General features: G+C 36.6%; 1 protein-coding gene across 1 annotated transcript; it reads left to right on the top strand.

The window, feature by feature from the left end:
- Positions 1-194: 194 nt before the first annotated feature.
- LOC106870482 (orexin receptor type 2) lies at positions 195-10,705 on the top strand. Its single transcript, XM_014916595.3, has 2 exons — positions 195-352; positions 9,540-10,705. Exon 2 carries the CDS (start codon positions 9,604-9,606, stop codon positions 10,684-10,686), a length of 1,083 nt encoding a protein of 360 aa, XP_014772081.1. The 5' UTR covers positions 195-352; positions 9,540-9,603; the 3' UTR covers positions 10,687-10,705.
- Positions 10,706-12,852: the final 2,147 nt, after the last annotated feature.

Genomic DNA, 12,852 nt, shown 5'->3' on the forward strand with positions numbered 1-12,852 from the left:
GAAATTTTCTACGAATTTTGCTATCATTATTTTCCCTTTTTCAGAATTGTTTCTAGTCTGATTAAAAAAAAAACAGTCCCAGATTCTCAAGTATCTTGCTGTATTGATTATTTGGGGATGTAATTAAAGATTTGGTATAGATATAATAAAAAATTATGACATCAGAATGATTACACTACGTCATGATTCAAACCTCATTTTCAACTTGAAAACATTTCCATCTGGCAGAACTTACCAGGAAATCGAAGGTTTTTTTGTTCACAAAAATAGAAATTCGAACTTCTTTAGCACTGTAGCTAAAATCTTATGGGATCTATCACTCACTTATCCAAAAGATGTTACTCTCCTGAATGTTGGTATCTTTTTCTTCTATTTTAATATATAATCCTTTTCTTTTTTTTTCAGATTTCTGTTAAGATAAATCTGTCCTGATGTCATGAGATTTCAGTAATATAATTATATTCTGTATTTTTTGGGAACAGTTTACTTTCTATTCCTATAACGGTGTTGTTTATATATTACTACACATAGAGAGAGGAGTCGATTTTAACACAATCGGTAAACTTTATACAAATGTTTAAACTATTTGTAGATGCGAGAAAGTTTTCAACCACAATGCGTTCTGATTAATAAACTGAAAAATCTTTTATGTACTGAGAAACAACTATATCATAAATCAGTAGAAATGCCACAATCACTCACTAATCCAGAAGATGTTACTATCTTCGATGCTGGTATCTTTTTCCGCTAGGAGTCGCGACATGAACATTTATGGTACCTTATCTTTTGCTTTTGCTATTGAAGTGATTCCTCCCGAGATGTCTCAGAGTGCATGTACTACTTGATGCGTAGAAAAACTTAATTCGTTTCCGTCTTTGTTGGATTAGCTCGTATGACAAAGAATTGCCATCCAATTTTACAAAATTCTCACATCTAGATTTTTTCCTTGTAAAAGTACTTCTTTCTACTAAAGGTGCAAAGCCTGGAACTGGGGGAAAGTCGATCACATCAACTCCAGTACATAATTTATCGACCTCGAAAGTATGAAAGGCAAAGTCGACCTCAGGACATAAAGACGGATGAAATACCGCTAAGCATTTTGCCCGGCGTGCTAACCATTCTGTCAGCTCATTACCTTTTTTTCTTGTAACAATAATAGTTCTAAAAATTCCATATGTTCATTTCCCACGGAAGGAAGGTTTGTTTTAAAACAGTAGCTATATGAGAAGACTATAGTTGTTGCAATCGTATACGAGTCACTCCGGCTATTGTTGTTGTTATTACTGTCACCAAATTCCAAATTACATATTTAAGTATCTGGGATATTTTCATCTATTAAATGCTCACTTTACCGTTATTTTTCTACTCCTTATTATACATATGGGTGTGTTGTTTCTTTGACACAGTATTGTTCTTTCGTGTAGTATCCATTTTGATTGTGAAAGTGTAACGTGTAAATTAAATTTAAAAGTGTATGAAGCAGACGGTCTTTCTTGTCTACTACGGGGAACGAAAACTGCTCTTTTCTAACGAAGTTTAGTAGAGTCCTTGATTTTTTTCTTATACTTTTACAAGAACTCCAAATAAGATTTCATTTGGTAATGATTGAATAAAACGTGTTTGGAAGACAGAAGCAAAAACGACATCAACACAAGTGTCAAATAGCAGCAGCAGCAGCAGTAGCATCATCATCATCATCATCAGCAGTAGTAGTAGTAGTAGTAGTAGTAGTAGTAGTAGTAGCAGAATGGTGGAGTCGGAGACTAGCAAAATCCTCTGGAATTTTCCAATCCAAACAAATCAGGCATCTCGTGGTGGTGGACAAAATGTACCACATATGCTAAATAGTTGATGTTGTATGCCCCTTTGACCCACGAAAAGTCAAGAAGGTAGGTGAAAAGATAGATAAATACAACCCTCTTAAATACGAAATAACCCGGCTGTGGAAAATGAAGAAGGGAACAGTATCAGAAGGCATCAAGGGGAGTGTAAAGGAAATTGGAATAGAGTGCCCAGTAGAACTGTTACAAAAGGCTTGCCACCTTGGCACGGCCAGAATAACGAGGAAAGTATTAGATAAGTGAAAAGAATGGATAGCATGGTACCGTAGAAGACAATAAAACTAAAATAAGACAATAAAAGTAATGGCAGCATGACAGATGAACAAAAGGCAATCTACGACAGAATAGAGGCAAGACTACAGGAGAACGATAACGACATTATTTGCAACCTTAAAAAGGTTGATCGATGGAAATTGAACCAAGAAACGAAAAATGCCAATGAAATTCTGAAATACATCAGAACAAACAACATCACAGAAACAAATAATTTGATCAAGGCAGTAAGTATTCGTACTCTATATTAGATAATATAGAGCAGTAAGTATTGCTGTAACAGAAAACGTGGGTGTTGATGTCAAGAAAAAGAAACATAATAGGATGCTCTCGAAGGAAATCTGTGTTAGACCGAAAAGAGAAAGGGGAGCTTAAAAGCGAACAAAAATACAGGGCGCTGAAAAGGAAGTATAATATTGAAAGAAAGGGCCTGAAAGTAGTAATGGAGGAACTGAAGCAGTGCCTTGTTGCAAAGAAAGTAAAGATGGTAAGATACGACCAAAGAATGAAGGGACACCACCAGAATAGGTTATTCAGAGAGGATCAGAAGAGATTCTATAAAGAAATAAATGGAGGGTGTACAGATGAAAAGTTGATACCAGATAACAATGAAAGTTAAATGTTTTGGAGTGACATCTGGAGCAAAGACAAGGAGCACAAATAGAATGCTGAATGACTGCAAGAACTGAAACAAACAGTAGTCTGTCTAAAACAGGCAGAACTAGTCATTTCAGTTAGGGAAGTGAAGGAAATCAGCAAAAAAAAAAAAAAAAAAAAATGAGCAACTGCAAGGCCCCGGGACCAGATAGAGTTCAAGGCCACTGGATCAAAAGATTTGGTGAATGTCATGCACGAATAGCTGCACAACTCAACACCTTTTTAAATGCCGACCAAGTAACACCAGAGTGGTTGACAATGGGTAGGACAGTGCTGAGGTCGATATCCTGTTTACAACTTATGTGGAAGTTATTGACTGGAATACTCACAGAGTCATTGTACGAACATCTGGAAAAAAATGGAGTCCTGCCACATGAGCAGAAGGGTTGCAAGCGTAAATGCAAAGGTACCAAGGATCAGTTCCTGATAGACAAAACTGCAAGATAGACAAGACTGCAAGAGGAGGAAAAGTAACTTAGCCATGTCATGGATCGACTATCGTAAGGAGTACGATATGATTCCACATTCTTGGATTATGGAATGTATGAACCTATTTGGTATTGCATCGAATGTTAAGTGATTGCTTGGAAAAAGTATGACGAGTTGGAGGACAGACCTGAGAGTATACGGAAGCAGTTTAGGGACAGTAGAAATTAGGAGGGGCATCTTCCAAGGGGACTGCCTGTCCCCACTGATCTTTGTACTGAGCTTGATACCACTAACACTGATTCTGAGGAAAGCAAAAGCTGGGTATTTGTTCAAAAGCCTCTAACAAAATGTCAACCACTTATTCTTCATGGATAACCTCAAACTTTATGGTAAAGGTGAAGCCCAAGTCAGTTCCCTTGCTGATACGGTGTATAACTTCAGTGCTGATATCAGAATGGTGTTGGGACTGAGAAAGTGTGATGTGTTAGTAATGAAGAGAAGCAAAATCAAATGTATGGACGGGCTAACGATACGGGGAGGTTATGTATGGACGGGTTAACGGTCGGGGGGTGGGGTTATGAAGCAGATAGAAGAGACGGGCTATAAGTACTTGGGAATTTTGGAAATGGATAAATTGATGGAGGAAGAAATGACAGAAAAATTTAAGGTAGAGTACATGCGCAGACTGAGACTGATCCTTCAGTCAAAATTAAACGGACGGAATAAGATTTAAGCTATCAACACCTTAGATATGGAGCAAGGGTAATCGCATGGACATTAGACGAACTAAACAGCTTAGACAGAAAGAGAAGGAAGTTGCTAACTAGATATGGGACACTACACCCCAAAAGTGACGCAGAGACTGTATGTACCAAGAAAAAGAGGGGGAGAGGACTTATTGTATGCAAACACAGTATTAGAACAGAAAAAAAAACAACATAGCATGGTATGTAAAAAATGCTACAGAACGGCTATTATTAGAAGCAAGAGAGTCAGGCTTGTGTAGGATGAAAGATTGTTAAGGTAAAGCACTGTACAAGAAATTGAAAACGAATGAAACTGAAAATAAAAGGGTAAAGAAAAGAATGCATGGTCAATCTCATAGGGTTGTTAAAGATAAGACAGACAGAGAAAAAGATGGCTGTGGCTGACTAAAAGTGATTTAAAACCGGAAATGGAGGCTCTAATCTGTGCTGTCCAAGAGCAAGCACTTAGAACAAACTACATAAAAAATAAACTAGACAACACACCAGAAAGTGATAAGTGCAGACTTTGTGGACAAAATGGTGAAACCGTATGGCATACTACCAGCCAATGTACGCCACTAGCCCAGAAGGAATATAAGAGATGCTACGACAATATAGCAAGGCTTATCTATTGGACACTTTGCAACAAGTATGGACTTGACAGAGCAAAAAATTGGTACGACCACAAACCCGAAGGCACCGTCGAAAATAAAAATGCAAAAATCCTATAGGATTTTATGATTCAGTGCGACCATAAGATAGAGAATAGGAAGCCAGACATAATCTTAATTGAAAAAGAAAACAAACGATGCTGGATCATAGATATAGCATGCCCAGCTGACTACAAGGTATGCGATAAGGAAGAAAGAAATGTTGAGAGATATGACAGGTTAACTTGGGAAGTTAAGCAGTTGTAGTCGATGAAAAAGGTAGCAGTAGTACCAATAATAGTTGGAAGCCTGGGAACTGTGAGTAAAAATCTCGAGAAGTACATGGAACAAATCGGGGCTGCAATAAGGGTGGAGCACTTGCAGAAAACAGTACTGCTTGGAACCGCCCGAATACTCCGGAAAGTGCTCGAAATATAAGAGGTGTTACCTTAGTTCACTGGTAGTGAACAGAAGACACCGCAGTACATCTCCAGCGTTAGAAGCTGTGCAAAGGCAATAATAATAATAATAATGATGATGATAATAATAACAGCTTACTTTTTTTTACCGCAAGGGGTCGAAGGATACCATGTGGTTTATATACTATATTTTGTCAATTGTCAATTTCTGTTCAACATTTACTAAGATCACAGCGTACGTAGTCATGCATATGACTTGCCTACTCTCTCATCTTAACCGTTCATATATATATATATATATAATACAAAGAACATATATATACATGTATACACAGAGAGGATGGTGGAGGGAGGAAGTGGAACAAGGAGGAAGGGACAGAAGGGTATAGCAGTGAAGTAGAGGCCAGGACAACAGAAGGGAGCAGAGCGAGAGGGGGAGATGGGTAAGAAGAAAGATAGATAGGTAGGTAAATAGAGGATAGGTAGAAAGATAGAGAAAGAGAGAGGATGGTAGGGAGGGGAAGTGGAACAAGGAGGAAGGGACAGAAGTGTATAGCAATGAAGTAGAAACCAAGATAACAGAAGGAAGCAGAGCGAGAGGGGGAGATGGGTAAGAAGAAAGATACATTTCTTTTATTAGCCACACAGGGCTCAACGAAGATGGGACAAATACAATGTAGAGCTTTTCTTTTTGGGAGGGGGAAGGAAGGAAAAAAAAAAAAAAAAAAAAAAAAAAAAATTGGTGGTGTCGAGGTGGATAGAGGGATAGATAGAAAGATAGAGGAAGACATATAGATAAATAGATAGAAAGATAGATAGATAGATAGATAGATAGATAGATAGATAGATAGAAAGATGGAGTCACGTCAGAATAATAAAGTACAGACTTACTTGCAAAAAAGGACGTGTGCGTTCAATAATGTAATAATACAAAGAATATATATACATGTATACACACATATATGTACATACTTACATCTACATGTGTATATATATGCATATCAGGGTACAGGACGTTAGAACAATGAACTACAGACAACGGAACGAACACATAGGAAAACAGAAAGCCACTTGGAATATTCCTTCATCAGCTGCCTCTATTCTAACCTGACGTTTCGAAGATAAGACAGAACGTACTCTAGAATAGTCTCTTCCTGAGTAGTGGATCAACCCACTACACAGAGGATTCCAAGGTGGCAAACACAAACCAAGACAGGAAAAATTGGACAGTGAAAACAACATTCAAAAGCCGTACGGCCAAACGCGAATCTGAGGTAGAACGCTAGTAGTTCGTCTTGCCTTCACAGCGGCTGGAGTGAAAAGAAAGCTGACCACAGGTCACACGAGAGCAGAGAGGATGGTGGATATGTATGTATATGTATATGTATTTGCTAAGAGCAAATACACTGCAGTTGCCATAGAGAAAAAAATTCTCTTAAGGTAAAAAGGTGTGAGAACATCCAGTTTGTTGAGTGTCGCTATCTCTCGAGAATCTCAGACATCGATGCCTTTAGCAGTTGAAATATGTGACAAACATATTTCAACTAACCTAAATTCTGCTCATACTTAACACTGCTTTGCGTCTATGTTCCGTTTATATGTATATATTTTTTATTTTTTATGCGCCCTTTAAAAGCCAAGCCAGGCTCATGGGCCCGATTTTCCGGGTTCTATGGCGTATGTGTTCCCCCCAGCTGGACGGGACGCCAGTCCATCGCAGCGTTACTCAAGAAACAGGAAGAAAGAGTGAGAGAAAGTTGGAGCGAAAGAGTACAACAGGGGTCACCACCACCCCCTGCCGGAGCCTCGTGGAGCTTTTAGATGTTTTCGCTCAATAAACACACACAACGCCCGGTCTGGGAATCGAAACCGCGATCCTCCGACCGAGGATAAAATAGTATCGGTGGTTATAATGGCGACAGGAGCGGTATGATGTGTGATGCTGAGGTGATGGTGGTAATAGTGTTAGTTGTGTGGTGGTAGTAATGTAGTGGTTATACTGGTTGTGGTGGTGAAAGTGACTGTCAAAGTAACCGTCATGATAACGTTGATGGCGGTGTATGTGGTTGAAGTAGAAGCAATGACAATGCTGCTGATGATGTTGGTGGTTGTGGTGGTGGTGATTGTGATATGGTGGTAGTAGTGGTGGTAGTGGTAGTCATCGTCGTCGTCGTAGTGCTGCTCCTTCTGGTTTGGTGGAGGTCTGCGCTCTCCGAGTGCTTTTCGAGTTTTTAACAAAACTTAAGGGTTGATGGAAGACTGAACAGTGTAGGCTATCTGCAATATTTAAATAATCAGACACCACCGGGATCTATTTTCCAGCAGGACAATTGCCCCGTTCAAAAGACTGGGAGAGTTCTGCAACATTTTGAGCGCAATAGTATGGTGGTTATTGAGTGGCTTCCGCAGTGCCCGGATTTGAATCCGATAGAAAATTTATGGAATTATGTTTCTAAAAGAGTTCATGCTAAAAAAAAACAAAAAAAAAAACACACACAAACAAAAAAACAACAACAAATTTGTCCCAATTGAATAATTTTATTGAAGAAGTATGGCAGAACATTCCAAGTGATTTTTGTGCTCATTTGTCGAACTCCATGTCTCTCCGTTGAAAGGCTGTAATTGAAATTAATGACTATGGAACAAGTTATAAATAATAAATTTTTGTTCGTTGATCATTTGAGCCGTAGATTTTCAATTTAAACAAAATAATGTTGGTACAGTCTTAAACTTATTTTGCCGACAATTTCTAATCATTTGGATTAATTGCGCATTAAAATTATTTGAAAGGTAGAAAGATATATAACGTCTATATCATTTGAAAGAGATAAAATTCTACATACACAGTAAAAAGTAAAATAGTTTTATACAGTTTTGTTAAAAATATATTAACGAAGGAATAGAACTGTCATCATCGGTCTTAAACTTATTTTGGCAAGTGTATGTGTGTGTGCATATATATATATATATATATATATATATATATATATATATTGTTAATTCTCTAAATGAAGTATTAACAGTAACTGCACGATAAAGTGTAGTATATTGCCACTTAAGTGTGGCTGACCCCTAGGGGTGGATGTTACTGTTGCTTTTAGCCCCAGGAGGACATCTCCTCCAGCTGGCTTATCGACACACGACTGTGTCCTGTTTGCCAAGGGAAGTTATCCCTCTCACCTCGATCTGCAGCACGAACGTATCCGGATTTCAGGGTTATTTCCCTTCGTCGGCGCCCGATAGCTGCTGACCTTGGCCAAGGTCAGCAGCTATCGGGCGCCGACGAAGGGAAATAACCCTGAAATCCGGATACGTTCGTGCTGCAGATCGAGGTGAGAGGGATAACTTCCCTTGGCAAACAGGACACAGTCGTGTGTCGATAAGCCAGCTGGAGGAGATGTCCTCCTGGGGCTAAAAGCAACAGTAACATCCACCCCTAGGGGTCAGCCACACTTAAGTGGCAATATACTACACTATATATATATTAGTTTATGTTTATATTAATATTATCTCAATTATTAAAACCTTCGATAATTTGAATACGTTAATAGTTACCAGGGGTAGCAAAATTACACTAAAAAACAAGATATCCCAGCCGCTTTACAGGTTGATATACCGAGTTAAAGTGATACATTTTAAGAAGATATTGATAATAATAAATGGAGCAAAACGCATGTCGATGAAAGTTCCTTTAATTCCTACATATATGTTTCGAAATAAATGAGAGCCCTTAAGTTACCCCATTATTTCGTTTTTGTCTTGCTATTACATGTTTTATTATGAACTCCCTGAAGAGAAATTAATGAGGACTATAACAGCTCTTTCTTCTTTGTGAAAGGGCCCTCATTTATATATATATATATATATATATATATATATATATATATATGTACACACACACACACATATATACGTATATATACATACATACATTTATATATATATATATATATATATATATATATATATATATATTCACAAATATAAGGTTTATATATTATCTCTTCTTAATTTTTGATTGATGTTTGACCATTTAATATCCAAAATGTATCTACACAAATATTTATCCATAAAAAAATTATGAATTATTACTCTGCCTATTTTTTGTTATAGATATATTATTTGTTAGCCATTCAGAAACACACAATATCTATTAACTTCACTTAAAAACATTTGTTATTTGTAATATAGTGATATTGTGTAATATTGTCAGTGATCAGGTTGCAGTTCATGCAACGAAAATTTTGACAGCATGTAACAAATAATAAATGCTTAAGGGAAACAAACGCTCTCTGTGTGTTTTGAATGGATAATATTTGTCTTGCAAACTGAAACTGTTTTAGTCTCAACACACGATGTCAGATGAAATTACTTGCCCGGCAAGGACATCTCCGAAATAGTTTTTTCTTATATAAATCTTAGTAGACTTAATATTTCAGGGTAACATTTAACATTTCATTTCAAACAACATTTTGAACTAAAATATCTAAAATATTTATGCATCACCGATTTCTATCTTTCCAGGAAATAAACCAAAAAGCTGTCTTTAAACTTTGAAGCGACATTCCCAAGAAGGTGGAAAAAAAAAATGGAACAAAATAAAAGCATCAACGAATGTGTTATTAGTGTAGAAAAATTGAATGCTGATATTGTGAATGCTTATCTTCCTATAATAATGTTTCTAACAATTTCTATGATAATTGGAGGAACTGGAAATTTCTTTGTAACCTATATATACTATCATAAATTTTATCCAAACGCTACAAAATTATTTATTGTAACACTTTCAATATGCGATTTTCTAATTTGCATAGTATGTATACCTATGGAACTTATCGTTCTATATTATTCTTACATTTTTGAGAGTGATGTTGCATGTCGTGCGATACGCTTTTGTGTTTGTCTAGCCATAATCACTTCAGCTCTGATTGTATTTAGTATAGCAATCGATAGATACTTGCTTATATGTAAGCCTCTTAAAAAAAAAATTAGCATTCGCAAAGCAAAGAAAATTCTGACAGTTTTAATCACCATTTCCTTTATTTTGAGTATACCAACACTTTTTTTGTACGGCCAACAGATCAGAATGATCAGACAATGTGGAAATATAGCAAAAGATTGTTCTATTTCTTCAAATGTAATTGACACAGTCTATCCTGTAATCTATCATATTATTCTGGCAACCGCTTGTTATTCGTTATTTATTTTTATCTTAGTAGTATACATACTGATTGGAAAGAGTATTTGGAACACTTACACAGCCAAGAATTTTAAAAGAAGTAGTATTTTTGACATTTCAATCACAACTGAACCCTCTACCCAAAATGAAGGCATGTCCACTGATATATGTCCAATAAAGCGCTCGTTCTCTTTAGTGAGTGTTAAAAGAGCGTCAATGAATCCAGTTAGAACCAGTTTCATTTTGTTGACCATTACTTTGGTCTGGATGGTGACTTATTTACCACATTTCGCTGGAGCATTCTTGAAGGTGTCTACTAAAAATTTTACCAATATTACAAGTCATAAAGACCATGCCATTTACAAATCGTTACTGTATTCTTTTTATCTCAGCTCTGCTATTAACCCACTTCTTTATGGACTTTTTTCTAAAAGGTTTCGAAAAGAAATGCGCTTGCTATTTAAGACACTTTTCTCACGAGGTACGCAATAAAATATCAAATCTTCTTAAATTCATCTCTTTTATAATCATTTACAAGTGGTACATGTTTTTTTAAATGCAGCTACACGTTCAAACAAGTAATTTTTCTTTCAAACGATTGCTATTCATGATTCGTTCAAATGAAACAATTCCTGATATCGTATTAAAACAAACAAAAGAATATCAGATTACGTAGATATAAGGATCTAAAACAAAGAGTATTCGATGATTATGGAGTAATATACACAATTTTGGACTAGTAAGTGTTACATTTGATCACAGTTTAGTTTCGTATTCTAGTTTAATATTTTAGTTTAGTTTAATATTCGGTGGCTTTATAGAACTTTGGATTTATATTTCTCTCAAAAGAATCGTGTATTCCATCTGAAAACTGCTGCAATGAATGCTGTCATAATAATTCTGCCTGTCACTCCGTTACTTAGCCCGTCCGTAACGCTTCCATGTGATTGGTTGAAGGGGAAGGGGAAGAACGGAAGGGAGGGTGTCGAAGGGACGAATGAGAGAGGGGAGGCAAAGGGAGAGATGGTGGTGAGTGAAATGTGTAATTCTTTTTTTAACTAAGTTTTTTTCCTCCGTTACTTAGTCCGTCTGTAACACTTTCACGTGATTAGTTGAAGGAAAAGGCAGAGAGCGAAAGAGAAAGGAGAGAGAAAAAGAGGGTAAGGTAAAGAGTGCGAGAGAAAGAGGGAGAGTGCTGTGTATTAAATCTATAAAATTGTGTATAAAGTATATAAAGTGTATATATAAAATGCACAAAGTCGCCATCGTATCCTAATTTCCTTCACTTTTCAATTAGCAGATGAGCGACTCTCTTTTGATACAGACACAACACAGGTTTTTGAATAAAGTTTTCAGAAATAACCCAGTAAGTTTAAATCCGTGAAATATTCACGAGTCCCGCTAGTTCTCAATAAGGTTAACATTTTCTATTATCTTAATATGAATGTTACGGAGGCACACGCGTGGCTTAGTGGTTAAGTGATTATGACATCACAATGATTGCAAGATTGTGGTTTCAGTTCCTAGACAAGCTGATATGTTGTGTTCTTGAGCAAAACACACCATTTCACGTCAATCCAGTCCACTCAGCTGGCAAAAGTGAGTAATCCTACGACAGACCGGCGTCTCACAGAATCTTGGAAATCGAGATTATGAGCTCATTCCTCGCGAAAAGCCTTTGATATATATATATATATTCTTAATATGAATACATTTCTTTTCTTTCCCAGGTCTCTGTTAGGCTAGTTCTTTCCAACTATTATGAAAACAATCCAAATATTATGAAAACAATTTTATTCATAAAGGGGAACTGGTTATTAGATCATGTGTTATTGTTGTACAAACACGAAAGTACGCAATCGACCAAAAGATATTTTTCTACTTCCTTTATTTTATTCTGGAAAACATGAGTTGCCATATAACTATTGTTTAGAGATATACCTGTTATTATATTATTATTATGCACCTTTTCTAATGATTTAGTGGGAGTTTCACTGTTAATTAATGTAAATTTTTTGTCAGTACAAAATAAGTTTTTCGCCTGTTCGTCATGTTTTTGTTTTTTTTAAATGTCTGGAAGCTATTTTGCTCTGTTCAATAGTAGAGGTTGTTAAATACACCACGTTGTAAGATATATTTATCAACCTATATAGCTACTGTTGCTACTGTTCCTGTAGCCTACTGATGCTTTTGCAGTCTCTGCTGCTGCTTTTGCAATCTCTGCTGCTGTTGGTGTTGTGGTTGCTGTTTTTGCTGCTGCTGTGTGTATGTCTGTAGCATTTGAGAAGGCGTCCTATTTTCGCCCTCTGCTGTGGACAGAAAGCTCTAAGTTGGTTTGCGGTACCATATATGTGGCACTTCGACCTTCTTTTTTTTCATCATCACAAACAACTGGGAACTATTTCGCAGTTCGATCAAATCGTGACTGCTACTTCATTTTATCGATCCGAAAAGGATGAAAAGCAAGGTTGACCCTGGTGCTATTTGAATTCAAAGCGTAAAGAACTGAAAGAAATACCGTTAAGCATTTTGTCCGGCGTATTAACGATTCTGCCAACTCACCGCCTTAGAGTGTCTTATATGATGTAATTATTTTGAACCTGCCACATTATTAGTCATATTTTGACGTTAGCTGACAAACGTTTTTGAAAATTTACT

This window comes from Octopus bimaculoides, chromosome 18, assembly GCF_046866305.1.
Source record: "Octopus bimaculoides isolate indiv1 chromosome 18, ASM4686630v1, whole genome shotgun sequence".
Taxonomy (NCBI): domain Eukaryota; kingdom Metazoa; phylum Mollusca; class Cephalopoda; order Octopoda; family Octopodidae; genus Octopus; species Octopus bimaculoides.

Coding starts and splice junctions, on each gene's coding strand:
- LOC106870482 (XM_014916595.3), top strand. CDS start 9,604: ATGGAACAAAATAAAAGCATCAACGAATGTGTTATTAGTGTAGAAAAA.